General features: G+C 49.4%; 1 protein-coding gene across 6 annotated transcripts in view; it reads right to left on the minus strand.

The window, feature by feature from the left end:
- SLC29A2 (solute carrier family 29 member 2) overlaps window positions 1–17062 on the minus strand; it is a 119596-nt gene that overhangs the window by 24057 nt on the left and 78477 nt on the right. For all 6 annotated transcript variants that reach the window (XM_069644912.1, XM_069644915.1, XM_069644911.1 and 3 more), the window contains 2 exons: window positions 14799–14896; window positions 6699–6777 (listed from right to left, as the gene is read on the minus strand). In XM_069644912.1, the coding sequence (XP_069501013.1) occupies window positions 6699–6777; window positions 14799–14896 (177 nt within the window). The remainder of the gene's footprint in view (window positions 1–6698; window positions 6778–14798; window positions 14897–17062) is intronic.

The following is a 17062-nucleotide window of genomic DNA, read 5'->3' on the forward strand; positions in this document are numbered from 1 at the left end:
TAGTACTAAAAGCCCCATAGTAAAAGAATAGTGGCCATGTGCAAAGACAGAGGAAGTATTTTGCTGCCCTTGGAACAGAGAGCCCCTTTATCATTCTTTAGTAGACAAAAAAGACGCCTTTCTAGCCTGGTTCTGACTGTGGAAGCCTTGACCGTATTCAGTCCATCTGTGCGGTCTCATAATTCCTACTTTTGAATGAATAAATGGGACGCACGAGGATAAAGTCCCACTCCTTGTATGTCAGCCTCTCAGTAGCCAAGCATGAAGGTTCAGGCTGCTGAGGTTCGGCTGGAGGACCTGCCCCACCGTCTGAGAGAGCAAGGCGCCAGAGAAGGCAGATGGACATGTCCAGCAACTCCGGATACCACGTTGTTTGGGCCCAGTCCGGGGCGATCAGGATCAGCATGGTTCCGAACAGACATAGTCTGCGGAGGAGCACAGGGATGACAGGAATCGGCAGGAACGCAAAGGATTTTGAAAGTCCACTCGACCATCAATGTGTCCCCCAAAGCTCCCTGCCAAGGAAATTTCCTGGAGCAGAACAATTTGCACTTCTTGGAAGCGAAGAGGTCCACTTGAGGAGTCCCCCAAAGAGAGAAGATTGCCTCCAGAACTTCGTGACAGAGCTCCCACTCGTGGGAGGCCGAGGTCTGTCTGCTCAATGCATATATTGCGACGTTCTCCTGTCTGGCCAGATGAGCCACCGTCAGGGAGAGGCTGTTCTCCAGAGCCCAGAACCACAATCTCATTGCTTCTCTGCCCAGAGGCAAGGAACCCACTCCACCTTATTTGTTGAGGTAGTCACCTCATTCGTTGAGGAAGTGCATGGCCACTGTGTTGTCTGTCAGGATCAGCACAGTGTTTCGTTTTAGAGGGGAGGAAAGCGACCAGAGCCAGCATGATTGCTCTCAACTCTAGCAAGTTGATGTGCTCGCAAGACTCTGCGGGAGACCACAGTTTGCTCACCGTAAGATCTGACAAGTGAGCACCTCAACCAGTTAGAGATGCGTCTGTGACTACTGTCACCTGGGACCAACGTTGCCGAATCAACGTGCCTTTCAGCAAACTGTCTTGCCCGGGCCCATCACATTAGGTCCTGAGCCACCCGACTCAAGACCTCCAGAGGGTCCAACATGTGGCCAGGGAACTGCGACCATTGGCAACGAAGTCACTGAAGGGATTGTCATGACTCATAGAATGCGCCCCTTTTGGACTTCCTGGTCCTTATCGCAGCGGGGCTTGCACTCATTGATACTTCCAACATGGCCGTCTAACATGAAACGCCTTGCACCAGCTTTCACGTCGGACGTAGTTCATTCTACAAATAGACCACACCCCCGCGGCCCTGCGCGTCTCAACGCTATCGCTGGTAGTGACTAGACGTGTGCTTCGTAGTTGCTGAACAGTTCTTCTGTCCCTGATTCCCAGATCCTCTATTTCTTCATACCTTCCTCCTTCATCTCTCTACCTTGTTCCTGGATTCCGCGTACCTCTTTCGTGTACGCTTCCTCGCTTCCTGGACGTCCTGAATGTTAAGACGGATTTCTGAACTCTGTCCTGGAGGCGCAGAGGTTCAGAAGGCCAACCTAATTACTTGGAACAGGGTAACCTCTGGACAAGCCAGACCAATCAGGGTAGCGATCGCGGCGGTCAAGACTAGGTCTCAAGAGGGGTGAGGGTGACTGAAACCCGCAATGAGCATACAAAGCAAAGACACTTACAAATTACTCCAAACAGGTGTTATATTAAAAATATATACACATTTATTCCAAGGCCTTTGCAACAATGACCGTAGCGAGAAATCACAATAAAACTCTAGTAAACCAACACATACCAAACCAATACAATATATATACAAATACAAACGAGCCTAAAGCGTTAGATGCACGAAATGTGTAGTCCACCTAGAGGGGGAGGAAAACAGGCAGTGCAAATAATAATTAGACCCAGTCCGCCTTCAGAGGCACCTAACTAAAAAGAAGTCCAAGCCCTACGAAGAGTGGAGCCTTGTGCTCAAAAGTACCTGCACACGCTGGTGCCAACGGGCAAAAAGGGGAGTCTCTTCGAGGGAATCAGGCAGTTCAGTTTGGTGCACAAATGAAGAAGAACAGAGTTCCGCGACTCAAGCGCAGCCTCCACTGTGGGCAGAAGCAGAGCGCGAGTACGGAAAGGGGTGCTGTTTGACACAGCGGGGAAAAGTTATGGGCTCCTGCAGGAGGGCGACCAGTTCCTAGCTATGCTACTCACCAGTCCCCGATGCAAGCAGACCCAGGCTTCTCCGCGTCAGTTTCAGTGCTGGCAGGTTCAGGGGAGCAGAGGACGTCTCGTCGTCGTGTAGATTCTGAGCAGCAGAGTTGAGTTAAAGATGTCCCAAACAAAGTGAACCCGCACAGTTTGTTACCACAGCAGGGCAACGGAGCGGCCGTGTGTATCTCAGCCAAATGTACACTACTCACATCAGACCTGGGAATGCCAAGTGTACGAATCGTGTGAGAGTGACACGGACTCGAAATACAACACAACCTGGCGGAGGTTACAGAGCAAGACTCCTGGGTAGGCTGGTCAGTCTGCTGGATGGCCTAGAGACACTTCCGAAGGCTTACGTGCAGGAGATGGTGAAGATGCCTAGAATAGCTGTTCCCGCTATTCCAAGGGTCGAAGTATCAGTACAGGCCTTCTGGTTCGATCAGAGGTAGAAAGGGTTTCACAAAGCGACAGCAGTGCAGAGGAGCAGTCCTTCAGTGGGTCACCAGCGATTCCTTGGTTCAGCCTCGTGGTTGCAGGATACTTGGCTCCTGTATTCCTTTGTTCGTGAGAACTCAGGAGATCGACATGGTGGTGGCGTTTCCAGCCCCCTCTTATCCACGGTTCCCTTCCCGCCAAAACGGAGGGGACCCAATGGGAGATCCGCTCATCAAACACTCACACCATACGTGGACCTATCACGGACCACGGTGGTTCCAGACATTCATACCACACTAGACTCCCTGGCACTCAGGATGTGTATTGGGACCAGACATCCCAGCCCACATCCTGGAGGCACACACAAGGCCTGTAGAAGCCTGCAAAAGCATCTGTGTTTTGCGGGAAAGTACATGCCCAAATAAGGAAGGCCCCGGGTCGGCTCGACCTGGGGAAGGTGAAGGGGGCAAGACGGTCAGCGGACAGGACAAAGGAGCCTCGTGGTCTGGCCATTTTGGGAGCTAGGCCACCATTTTGGGCTAAGCGCGAGAAACGCGCTTAAAATGCCAAAAGGAGCTCAAAAACACAAGAAACGATCGCTGCCACCATTCTCGTCCGTGATTCACTTGCACCGATCATTTACAATCCAAAAAGAGTATCTAGGGCCTGTAGAAGACTAGAGACCCAAGAGAGCAGTAACTTAGCTTACAGTGCCCTCTTGTGTCATGTTGCACGAAAGCTGCAACATGATAAAGAAACTACGGAAAACAGCGTTTCCCGGTACTGACTGTCTTAAGGGCCTGTCAGTTTCCCCGTAAGAATGGAGCGAAAGCCCAGAGGAGTGCGGCAGAAGGCTGCACTTCTCTGGCAGTCTAGATCATGGTGAAAACAACAGCAAAAAGTTTAGGGGTTGCCACATGGAAGGAAAATTACCCACAATTAAGAAATCTTTACTAACACTGAACATCCGAGTATCCTGGAATGCTGAACGCACGCTGGAGTCAGAAGAGACTTGGGCGGGCTTGTACAAAACCCGATCTGTGCGCAAGATTTTCCCCAAGGAATAGTACAAGGAGAGATCTCAGGTGAGACGGGGGGAATTTTGTGACAGTGATATCATGCGCAGCTTGGCCTCCGGCACCACTAGGATGATGGACGCCATGTGGCCCAGAAGGCCAGGACGACCGAGACTCAGACTTGTGTCTGTGATTGGAGAACATTGATCATGCAGTAAATGTTTGCCACTTGATCCTCGGCTCGAAAGCCCTTCCCAGGTGAGTGTCCCCGGTAAACTGGAAGGACTGGGATGACAGAACCTGAGACTTTTTTGAAGTTCAGGGAAAAGCCCAAACTGTGCAAGAGAGTGCATGTACTGGGGAACCGATGGGACAGCCGCTGCTGCGATAGACCCTTGCTGCAAGCTTCTCCCGCTGCCCCTTGGGAAGTGTCTGCCTTGGCCCTTTTCCAGGACATGTTGTCTACTGACCCTCTGGGTAAATTTGGGAAAAGGGCGAAAAGCCCTTCTCCGTGACAAGGATTACGTAGTGGGTTGCTGGACCGCGAGTCAAAGGGCGCTTGGCAGTCACCTTAGACGACTGGACTTTCTGGAGGGCGTTGTCAACCTTAGCTCCAAATAAGTTCTGTTTATTAAAAGGTATATCTAGAAGCCTCAACTGGACGTCGGCTGCAAACGCGAACTCCTTAGCAAGGAATCGCGTCTGACCATTGTGCTAGTGGCCATGGACCTGCCCATGCAGTCCGCCGTGTCTAGGCTAGATTGCAGTAACTGCTGTGCCACCTCCATGCCGTCTGAGACGAGGGACAGAAACCCATCCCTCATCCTGGTATCTGGGACATGCTCTGCGGCAACGGCTACAGCCCACCAGAGGCCAAAGGAGAACTTTGCCATGGCACAAGAGGCATTCACGGCTCGCAGTGCCAAACTGCCTGGAGCAAAAACCTTCTTGCCCCACAAGTCCAGCTTTTTGCTTTCCCTGTCCTGTGAAGGGAGAGAAAAGTAGAGGTCTTCAGGCTCGCCGTTGTGGCCTGTACCACCAGGTTTTCAGGGGATGTGTGGGTGGGGAGGAAAGGTGGATTCAAAGGTGCAGGACGGTGCTTCTTCACCAGATCCCTGTCCACTGGGGCAACAGAGGCAGGTTTCATCCACACTTCCAACACTGGGACCTCCACGTTGAAGGGTAGCAGCGTCTCTTTCTTTGGAGCATGGTCCAGAATGTTGCAGAGTTTGTATTGCACTCTGGACCTGGATGGTACCAAGAGACCCAGGATATCAACCACCTTTGCCATCAGGCGCTGAAAAGGAGCTTGAGGTTTACCTCGTGTTGGTGCTGGCAGAAGGTCAGACTCTGGGGAAGTGTCCAGACCGCTGGCCCCTTGCAGGCAACTGCCAGGGACAGCATGTTGTCACGCCCATAGAACTCCTAGGAGAACTGTCTCTTTCCTAGAACCCATGGGTCCCAACCAAACCAGGACTGGTCGCCTTCCTCGTCGTAAATGTCATACATTTTCCACATAAAAGCGTGTCTGGGAAGTGGAACGTTTTCCTACGGAGTCGTGGAGTCAATGGCTCTGACGCTACTGATCGGTCTTGCCTTCTGTTTGGACCAGGCAGATGCTTATAGGCGTGTGGGAGTGGTCGCTTGAGGATACCCTGCCGGTTGCGGAAGACGCAGTGGGACCCATCAGCACCCTGGCCGAAGCCAGCGGTGCCCTTGCCTGCGCCACAGGTGCCAGGAACGGAGGCGTTGGTGCCTTGGCGAAGATGTCAAGCACCTTCGGGTGAGAACGTTCCCATTACACCTTGGTGGAGGATTGAATTGGGAGCTCTTTTTCTACAAGGAAGAAGAAGAGTGCCAGTGAGAAGAATCACTCAGAGAGAGTGACCTCAAACAAGACCACAGAACCTCCTCCTTGTGGATGAAGGTGAACAATTTTGCAGCCCACTCCCTAAGGGCCTTTGAGTGCATCGACTGACACTGTCCTTTGTGCTGGGTGTTGTGGTCTTCACCCAGACAGTACAAGCAAATGCAGATCAGAGACAGACATCTGCTTACTGCAATCTGTGAATGGCTTGAAAGCGGGGGCCTTCGATGGAGTCGGCATGGCGAATTACTTAAAAAAGCTCTACGCGCATGTTTCCGATAAGCGAACAGAGTGCGTGGAAAAAATGAACTGACGTCAGTAGGTGCTGTGCTGCTACTGATACTGGCCTCAGCGTAATTTCCGGGGCAGGCACATAGAGGCGTCGGACGGGACTGATGCTGCGCCCTCTGGCGGCGGAAACGTTTCCAGAGAAAAGCTGCACTGGGATATGGATATCATAGATGAGGAATCCGTGGCAGGAAGGAACCCATTAGAAGCATATGATTATGCGTCAATGAACAACAGAAGTTCAATTTTTAACAGGCCTAGCCTATGTATCAATGAAATAGGTAGCCTTATCCACCCCTCGATTTTAGCTTCAATGATTTTAAGTACTTCTTTATGACTGGCAACATAAAGATCCAGAATCCTGCTACATATCCTAATCCTGAGACACTAAGTCCACCTCAGGCTCAGGCTAAATGGCAAGGTCATGACAAGTCATGGTAATATGTCAGTTAATGGAAATCAATCCAAATCAGTCGAATTTATGTATAAACCGCAGAAGAAACCAAATAAAGAGATCTCATTCATTATGATCAATGGCTTCGAATTTGAATCCCAAACTATAGAAGCATGTCCTATAGGGGTATATGTGTACAGCTATGGAGAGCGGTGTGGTACCACGCAGTGTGCTCTATGAGGAGGACATTGTTTTTAAAACTTCATAGGGGTAACTCAAAGAGTTGGCAGCGTGTTTTTGGTGGCCAGTGTACTTTGGGTGTGTGCAAGCCGTTGTTTGCACTGAAGGACCTGATTTGCGCACTGATACCCCAGGGCGTGTTGCGCATTATAAGAAATTAATAATAATAATGATAACAAGGTTACAAAGGTCATGCCTATGAGATACCTACCTTTCTGCAGGAGCTCAGCCTTGGTCTCCATCTCATAGCTCTTCTCTGGTGTCTTGTTCATGTGATAGCGGGCGAACTCCTGCAGGGATGGAAAGAGGAATCAGATCAGAAAGCAGGGTAATCACCTAATTTATTCCTGGCATCTTTTTGGACTTGTTATTGGGGCATCCACACATTTTGAGACCATTTTCTTATCTTGAGAGTGTGATATCAATGCTTTAGCTTGTTCATACCAGAGCAATCACATTTGAAACATGGCTGCACTGCTTACCCTATGCTGGGATCAAAAGAGCCGGGGGCTATGAACTATTTAACTTCTGCTTGCAGCAAAGGAGATCCTTCTTAGTTTAACACGGACTGCTCCCTGGATCTAACTTTTAACTTCAAGACAACTGGTGCTATACTGCTACATGCATTTGACATTACACCCGCCACGCGCAATTGGCCATTTGTAACACCCATAAATGTGCATCTTCATCCCATTTCTAGGTATTCCAAAAGTGTCAGAGGTCTTCTACCGAGAAAAAACAAGGCCAAATAAACTGTTCAATGGAGTGATGCCACGCAGGAGGGTCTACAATCACCGTAATAGGGGAGAAGTATGAATCTGCATTTCTGTTTGGTACCACCCACAAGGACAGTACAGCACTGGACACCACTGAAATGCTAGGCAATTATCCTTTCAAAAATTGCACAAAGAGCAACCACAGACACTAGCTCGGCCTTGTTCTACTTCACTAGTAGGGTTCTCAAATTTCTGGAAAGTGCTGAAATGCAGGGTTTCTCCCAAAATTGAAAGAGGGAAGTCCAGATATGGATCCCTAGCCCTCTGTGCCTAAAGGTATGCTGACCCTCATCCTTACCTCGCTGCGTCCGGGATTGTTACTGGGACTCTTGTTCAGGGGAGAATTGTAAGCATTTTGGTGATGTACTATTGTTGTGGGCAGCGCCAGAATACTGAGCAGACAGCCATGCGCTTAGTTTGGTTTTACTGTGCATGATTTTAAGAGCTGGGGTACATTTTCCCCCCATAATTTTTACATTATTTTATTTGGAGTCTAGAATGCACTCAAAAACATAATGGGCCTCATTACGAGTCACCCGGTCTGGAAATAACGGTGGCTGTAAACCCGCCGCCACCCATTCCCATTGCGTCCTATAGGGCTCAAAGGGAATGGGGATTTACCGAATTCCGCCTCCAGAATTCCCGGGTCACCTCGGTCGTAATGCCCTGGTAATTCTGGGAATCACGGAGGCGGAATGGTAATACGGGTCCGGCGATAACCTGCCGGAATTTCAGGCACGGTTACCGCCTGACTCGTAATGAGGCCCAATGTGTGCCATTCTGATTCCGCCTGGATCATTATTTCCTGGCAGGGACGTAGGCCTTCCTCATGAGCATTGGGGTGCAGCAGAACATGTGGTGGCAACAGAATTAGTGCCACTTTTACTACACCGCCCTATTCCAAGTTTGGAGGCAGAGGGAAGGAATTACTGACTGCGGCAAATACCCCAAAACTCGAATGCAGTCCTATGGACCCCATGAATGGAAACTAACACCCCCTTCCCACCACTCATAATCCAGACTTTGGCGAATTTACCATTGGCAAATCCATGAAATGCATAGTCTCTGCCTGTAAATGATTACCCATGTGATATTAGTGCCCCATGCAGACTGCCAACTGCCAACATTCATTTGTACGCAGTGGGCGAGGCTGGAATCGGAACTGAATTCTTAAACTAGTGGTTTGATGGATGCCGATTGGAGGCCTGAAGTGGCTGCCTGAGGCCCTGCTTTATTTTTATTTATTTATTTCTTCATTTGTATAGCGTGCACAAGCCTTCAGGACTCAGGGCGCTAGGTGCACCAGTTACATGAAGTACGTGGGCATCTACATTACACAGCGCTGTGAGATCCTTCCTTCACGCTACCCCTGGATCGTCAGAAACAGGACTGTGCAGAGATTCCTTTACATGTTTTGTGTTGTTGCCTTGAAGACACTTAGAATGTCTATAAATGAGACCATGGTTTCGGGGGGATAGCTCGCGTGTCAAAGGCTGGCCTCTGGCTGCACGTCACACATCCAGCCAGGCGTGCAACAGCCCCTCATGCATACGAGGTCCGTGTATTGAATACCATTACGTTGAGTAAGTATAACAAACTATTAGGACAGTGCATAAAATGAGGAATCCTGCATGAGGTGATGTATCAAAACCTGGTGTTGTCGTTATTATTACCACTGTGGAGGTAGAATAACAAGCGTATTGAATTGGTGCTATGGGCCACTTTCGTCGAAATGATGTCCCGAATGGCGCCTGTCAGGGAACAACGCACGCACTTCCTGCGTGTACAGGAAGTGGCGGCAGACAGGTGGCGGAGCACTGTGAGGTAAGGAGGGGGCTTGGAGGAGTAGAGGTATGAGTATGTGTGTGCGCATATTTGTGTAGTATGTGTGTGGGGTGAGTGTCTCTGTGTATGAAGGTCTTCATTGGGGCGTCCGGGTGTGGCCCCCACGGAACGCATGAGAGGGAATGGGTGGAGGAGGGCGGGGGTGAGAGCGAGGTTGCTAGGGTGTCCTCCGGATTGGGAGAGGGCAGAGAAGGGGGGCGCTTGGAGGAAATGATGTTTCCCCGCAGTGCCGGAACCGTGCCCAGGGAACCAGGCTTCGGTGAAATCGGCCTGCTGGGAAGCATCATAGATCGGGATTTTTTACTTCATTGCATATTTAGGAATTCTGTGGGTCAATGGCCTCAGCACATCATTTGTTCAGTGATGTTTGCTTTCTTTGCTTGTGGAATGGTCTATCCAATGGTTCCTTGTTTTTTCGCCCAGTGCTGGTTTGCCCTTCGGGGACTGTGTTTTAGGGCAAATGTTGGGTTGCTTCCATAGACATCTCTCGCCTGCTCTGCATACCGCTGTGCAGTGGTCACGTTTATTGTTTGTTTTGAGGAGCTGAGCTTTCGATACTGTTACCAACTGTGGTGTTATAGCCTTGCATTAGCTCTACAACTTCTCCTGCAGTAGGCAGTTGCAGGCTTTCCTTTTGCAGGTGTGTAAGTGAGCTAACCCGTGTGTTTTGTTCTTGGACGAATTGCTGCATAATTTCTACAGACTGCTGGCTAAGAGGTCTACCCATAAGGCTAGCTCTGGTTTTGCAAATTGACGAGCAGTGCTTGGCGGCAGGTTGGTGACCAGAACTGGTAATATCAGTGTTTTAATAGCTTATCGTCCCTTTAAAACCATGCCAGTGAATGTCTACGTTTTTTTTTATATACAGAAGGTTAACCATAACTGTACTTAGTTGTTAAGGTCAATCATTTTGTTTTTTAATGATACACTCTAACAACATGTGTCCAGCGTAGACGTCAATGTGCCCAGAGGGTGGCCTTCAGTCATGCCCTGGCCTTGGCAGAGTCAAATTCCCTGAATTGCCCAATCGACATAGCCTGCATCCATGCCTTGAGGAAACTGCTTGGAGTATGGCATTTGGCTACGCCCCAAGTTCAGTACAAATATGAACAATACCCACTGAGCGTGGGACTTGGCTTTTTGACATGCACTTTGTGCAGTGCACATGCCAACCATGACCACATGGCAGGACTTGCGGCATGCCAAGTGGGCACTGCGCCGGGGAGATTGACAAATCCTTCAGCCATGCCAAACCAAAAGTGCCCACTGGCCATACTCATCGCGCACACTCGGTATGTTAACTGTGCTCAGGGCAGAAGCCATTCCATTAGTGACTGCCGGACACATTCTACGCCCCCAACATGGTCTCCAGCTTTGCTCTGGATACTGTGCAAATACAAAAAATACCTGTCGATATAGGACATCTCCTTGGGAACAGTACACACGCCAAACATGTCTGCTGGGCACGACATCACCTACAGTTTTGTCCATGGAGAACAGCTGACAGGTTCATTGTGCCTGGGACATGGTAGGCAAAGGGCACAGTGCAAATAGGAACTGTACCCATTTGCCATGGTGTACAGGCATGCTTCGAGAACACTGTGCCTGGGCCATACCCCTGACCTAGCGAACCTGCCTACCAACTTCTTGTTGAAGTTTAGTATAACTCTGTTTGGCGGATTGTATACACGTTCGCTATGGAAAAATGTGTTATGTTGTCCCCACTGCCATAGAAGTGGCAGAGCCAACCCTGTTCCACTGAACCCAGGAGGCTACATAGCTAGTACTCTTTCTGCTTAGACGCATCTAGCACCCCAGATCTGAGGCGTTGGCTTCATCCTGGGGGGTAGGGGCAGGCTTTTGTTCTCTGTACGTTTGCTGCTGCTGCTAGGTTAATGGTGGAATGTTTGATGCTGCTGCCACATTAATACAACAATAATCACCCGTTCTGTTGGCTGGAACGGGTGATTATTGCTATTAGCACACCGGGTTGCCAATCCGGTAACCCGGGGTGCTAAGAACAATGTGTTTTCTTTCCAATGAACGGGACGCCCCATGCGTCCTGTTCATTGAAAGAAAATACTTTCTAAAGATGGCCACCATGGATCAGGAAGGCACGCGCCAAACGAAGCCCCTCTTCATTTCCATGGCGGCCAGGAAGGAAAGGAGCGGCAGCGTGGAAAAGGTATGTGGGGGTGGGAAAGGGATGGGAAACTTAACATGAAGGGAATGGGGGGGAATATGGGTGAGAGAATCCGCGCCCCTGCTAAAATGGGGGCCGAGGTTGGAGGCGTCAAATATTTCTTTTTGTTGGTGGGAGAAGGTCACGGGTGCATTTAACAACAAAAGGGTGCTACGGCATCCTATTAAGATGATTATCTCCCCACTCCCGCGCCGGAGCAGGGAGCTAATCACTGTAATAGGGCGCTGATCTCAATAGGGTGCCAGCACCCTATTGTTGTTAAATGTGTCCGCTCCCACGATTGCATTTAATTTTAAAAGGACACTTCTCCCACCACTCCAGCTCAGGTTGTAGCCCTTGAAAGGCTACCCCGAGCAGGTGCCCTGGGGGGCTAATGGCGCCCCGGACGGTCGCCTGGCCCGCGCTGCCTAAGGATGGCCCTGTATGCTACAGACAGGTTGTTTTAAATATTTGCCTCTGCCCATACTAACAGCCTGGCCCACTATCAGAGCCAGGAGACTGGACACAGCTCCTAGTCCTCATGCCTGCCGCCGACTTGTAGTACAATGAGTTTGCCTCCCCTAAAGATCCCAACTAGCCCTCAGAAGCTGGACTTCTCTCATTTTGTGCAATGTTGAGTGCCAGGATTTTGCCAAGCTGAAGGAGAGTACCGTTGCTTAAGTATGTGGTGAGGTGAAAATGAAAATATTTACTTAAACTGTACTAAAATGAAAGACTAAGTTCTAACCTCCGGCTGTATTTGCTGTTATAAAGCTGTGCTTCTCCTTCTCCACCCCGGCTGCGTACCCGTCATGCCTCCTTCCAGCCCCACCCGACACAACACAATTAGAGGCAAACATGCAGGCACATCAAGCCTGGGCCAGCCTCTGTCCTGTACAAAACGTTCAGTGGCAACGTACAACTTGGTAAACAGGACTCACACCCGTTAAAAGGAATATAGTGTGTATTGCGCAAAATCCTTTCTTCCAGGCACGTGCTGTTGCTATGGCAGCGCATAATGTTTTCAGTATATTACAGTAATGCAAACAAGCACCTCTAAATCTAATCCGGTGTAATCTGCCTCGCAAAGAGTGCAAATGCAGAGAACGGAAGTCTCATTTTGTTAAAGGGATGTTCTAGTAAAAAATGTTATTTAAAAAATAGGCAACATAAAAAAAAATACTAGCATTCTCCGTTTTAAAACTTCCTATGTAAAAGTTTGAGCTATTCAAGCTCAAAATTCGCAAAAGCAAGCACATGGGCGCATCCATTTTGTGAAATGGAGGCCCTCCTGTGCTGGCTTTTGCGGCACTAATGAAGGAAAAGCCAGCCAGCTGTAGTAAACAAAGGCTACCGCTGGGTGGCTTTCCCTTCATTAGTGCTGTAGGCGGAGGACGGGGACCGGAGACCAGAGCAGGAAAGCTGCAGCTGAATCTCGGTAAGTGCTATTTATTTTTTTTAAAAAAAATAAGCACTAGCTGCGGTTTTTTTTCTAAGTTTTCCGGGCTGGAGGAGCCCGGAAAACTTAGAAATAAAACCGCAGCTTTAAAAACGTTGTATTTATGTTTGCGGTCGCTTTTGAAGCGACCGCAAACATAAATACAACGTTATTGTGTTGGAAAACGCTGCGGTTTTTCTTTCCAAGTTTCTCAGGCTCCTCCGGCTCAGAGGAGCCTGAGAAACTCGGAAAGAAAAACCGCAGCGTTTTCCAACACAACCGCGTTGTTTCTGCCTGAATCTGCTTTACCATTGGGAGCCCGAGAGCCCCAAATGGTAAAGCAGATTCAGGCAGAAACAACGCGGCATTGCGGAAAACAACCGCGTTGTTTCTGCCTGAATCTGCTTTCCCATTTGGGGTTCTCGGGCTCCCCGCGGGGAGCCCGAGACCCCCAAATGGGAAAGCAGATTCAGGCAGAAATAACGCGGCATTGCGGAAAACAACTGTGTTGTTTCTACCTGAATCTGCTTTCCCATTTGGGGCTCTCGGGATCCCCACGGGGAGCCCGAGAGCCCCAAATGGGAAATCAGCTGCAGGTAGAAACACTACGCGGCATGTAAACATAACCACGTGTGTTTCTGCCTGTTGTGGCTTTCACTTTGGATCTCCGGTGCTGGAGCACCGGAGACCCAAAGTGATAGCCACAGCAGGCAGAAACACACGCGGTTGTGTTGGAAAACGCTGCGGTTTTTCTTTCCAAGTTTCTCAGGCTCCTTCGAGCCGGAGGAGCCTGAGAAACTTGGAAAGAAAAACCGCAGCGTTTTCCAACACATTAACGTTGTATTTATGTTTGCGGTCGCTTCAAAAGCGACCGCAAACATATATACAACGTTTTTAAAGCTGTGGTTTTATTTCTAAGTTTTCCGGGCTCCTCCAGCCCGGAAAACTTAGAAAAAAAAACGCAGCTAGTGCTTATTTAAAAAAAAAAAAAAAAATAGCACTTACCGAGATTCAGCTGCAGCTTTCCTGCTCTGGTCTCCGGTCCCCGTCCTCCGCCTACAGCACTAATGAAGGGAAAGCCACCCAGCGGTAGCCTTTGTTTACTACAGCTGGCTGGCTTTTCCTTCATTAGTGCCGCAAAAGCAAAAGCCAGCACAGGAGGGCCTCCATTTCACAAAATGGATGCGCCCATGTGCTTGCTTTTGCGAATTTTGAGCTTGAATAGCTCAAAATTTTACATAGGAAGTTTTAAAACGGAGAATGCTAGTATTTATTTTTATGTTGCCTATCTATTTTTTTAAATAAACATTTTTACTAGACCATCCCTTTAAATCTTGCTACAATTTTATTTTATGATGGACGGAAGTTTACATTGTTGGCAGGAAGTGTAAACCCCAGCTATAGTTGCCAATCAAGCGGACGTTCCTCCAGGCAGCGGATTACATTTATATTATATGCGATGGTAGGTTCATTGAATTGACCTTTTCCTTCCAGTTAAAGTTGTGTTTGGTCGGCGTGTCTCGTACAACTGACGCACTCCTTGTTCAGAAAGCTTTCTCAAGATCAAATCGGGGTGCAGCACAAGGGATATCTGTCATCAGCACTGCCCTGGTCTACAAAAGTGTTGGAATTTACAACAAAAGACTAGCAGCCTGATTCATGGAATTATCTGCCGTAAAACGCAGATTTGCGCGCCATTCTGCCTGATAATCCCTGTTTGAGGTATGGGGATTTTCGGGCAGAATGGCGCGCAAATCTGTGTTTTACGCGCAGATAATTCCATGAATCAGGCTATAGGTATGAAGCCAACCGATACACCTACCGGCTCATTGTTTCACGTGCCTGCAGGGAACTACACAAATAGCGAGGAACACAGTATGAGAGTAATGCAATTTGGTCGAATAGTCCGTGCAGGACCGCAGCACAGAGCGAGCCATGGCTTGCTTACATCTAGCTGGGTGGGTAGCTGCACTCCCCCTCCCCCCAATTTAAAGCATTGGTGCTATGTAAATTCCCAAAACACATAAGAAACTGACACCCCCCTCCGTAAAGCATAGGACCCAGGCTCACCAGGTGCGGCAGTATCAGGTAGCAGATGATGGAGATGGCGGTTCCTAGGCACGGAGTCACAAAGTAACTCAGCGCGGAGGTCTGGGCATCCACGCCACCTGCGAATAAAGATGCGGATCACATGAAGCACGTCAGATCATTTGAATGAGCCAAGCAGCAATCGCAAAAACATTCAGTTTCATATAAAGTGCATGAGAGGAGATGTAAAACTCACAATTTGTACCTGGGAAACAGCTATAAGTGTAAACCTGGAATAGAGAAAGCAGGCCGCGTAGGGATTGGGCCAGGACAAGACTGATGCTTTACCCCCGAGAATTCACAGATACGTTCCCAAGCCGTGTCTCACACACAACAGCAGCCCACACTTCAGAAAACTCGGCATGTGAGACTGCGCGCAGAAACAGCCAAAGCCTCCCATCCTGTTCAGAAGCTGTACACATTGGTATATAGGTCTTGCATTTTTTGACCAATGAAAAGGGCAGAGCCCCAACTTCCATTCCTTGCTCAAAAGAGTTTCTTACGCTTTAAAATTGTGGGTATTCCCAAAATGCTCTTTGCTTTTATGCAAATCGCCAGGCTTGAGTGCCATGAAGAGATCCTGTATTGCATGAGCTAGCGTGCAGCCACGCCCTATGGCCCCAACCACCCCAACCCCCAAGGAGAAGATGGTTCTTAGAGTCATTTTTTTTCTCCATTTCCTGCACTGAATGCAGGGAATGCGAAAAAGACACGTGAGTGGAGTGCGCAGGGACTTACGAGAGTGACAGCGTATCAGAATATGTGGAACAATAGCCAGGCTGCAGCCCCTTTGATTCTCCAGCAGGAAGGGTAACACCTTTCAACCAGAGCTTAGCAACTTCCCCCTGGAGTTCCCCCGGGAACCGTGCTTCAAAGGAAGGCACGGACATTACAAATGCCTCCCTCACACCAAGGTGATGATCACTGGAGTCCAGTAGGAGCCAGAGCCATGGGAAGCAGAGCAGGGAGGAAAAGATTACAGCAGCCAGTGGAAAGGTATGCCAGTGAAGGGTGACAACATCTAGCGGTTAAGGGTTCTCCTTTCCCTACAAGCAAGGTATTCTGTGAGGGATGTCATAAGGCAAAGGGCATTTGATACAAGGACGGGGATTGGACGCTTTTATAGCAGGCTTGCTTTGGACCAAACCGCTGTGACATTTGGCCTTTAAAAGGAGAGAGGCACCCACATTCAAAAGGATACATTTTTGAACTCTGTTGGGAAAGAAGTCCATTCCAAAGTAGTCAGCCATAGAGGTTGGGACAGAAGGAATCCAAGGCAGAGGAGAGCTCTGTCCCCTATCCCTCCCCAAGGAACAGTGAGGGGTGCCTGCTGCTGGACCAAGGCTTTTCTGCTGGCAGCAATGGAACCAGGCTCTTCATCTGAGGTGGAGGATACCCACTAGCTGCCAGACAAGCACCCGGGAATGGGAGTGCAGACCAGAAAGACCCACCTTGTCCTGGATTGGGCCTCTCAACAACCTAGAAGTTAAGGAACAGCTCTGGGTCCTCGTTTCCACATTGAACAGTTTGTGAGCCTCACAGACCTGGACATTGCCTGCCTGTCGCAAGCCTCTTCAGTCTGGGGATGCTTGTGGTCTCGTTCAAAAGGGATGTGACCTAGCAGTTCGGGCTGGACTTCCCCTTTGGGGGTGGGACCAAGCCTGATTTGCATATGGTTTTTCCCCTTTTGTAATGGCTTGGCAGGAGAAAAACGATGGTCTGGAGGGTTGCCCAGAGCAATGCCAGAGGTCAAGATTTATTCTAAACCTTCCAGCCATCAACTCTTTTGTTTTGCTATTGTCACCCCGAGTGGGAAGGGTATGCCCAGACGTGGGTCCCTTGCCTGCTGGGCCTAGAGACCCAAGCTACTCCTCACTGATGACGCCCAACAAGGCTGAAACATGTTTGGGGATGCTTGTGGTCTCGTGCAAAAGGGATGTGACCTAGCAGTTCGGGCTGGACTACCCCTTTGGGGGTGGGACCAAGCCTGATTTGCATATGGTTTTTCCCCTTTTGTAATGGCTTGGCAGGAGAAGAACGATGGTCTGGAGGGTTGCCCAGAGCAATGCCAGAGGTCAAGATTTATTCTAAACCTTCCAGCCATCAACTCTTTTGTTTTGCTATTGTCACCCCGAGTGGGAAGGGTAGGCCCAGACGTGGGTCCCTTGCCTGCTGGGCCTAGAGACCCAAGCTACTCCTCACTGATGATGCCCAACAAGGCTGAAACATGTCTGGGGATGCTTGTG

Source organism: Ambystoma mexicanum, chromosome 2p (assembly GCF_040938575.1).
Source record: "Ambystoma mexicanum isolate Mex_15411 chromosome 2p, UKY_AmexF1_1, whole genome shotgun sequence".
Taxonomy (NCBI): Eukaryota; Metazoa; Chordata; class Amphibia; order Caudata; family Ambystomatidae; genus Ambystoma; species Ambystoma mexicanum.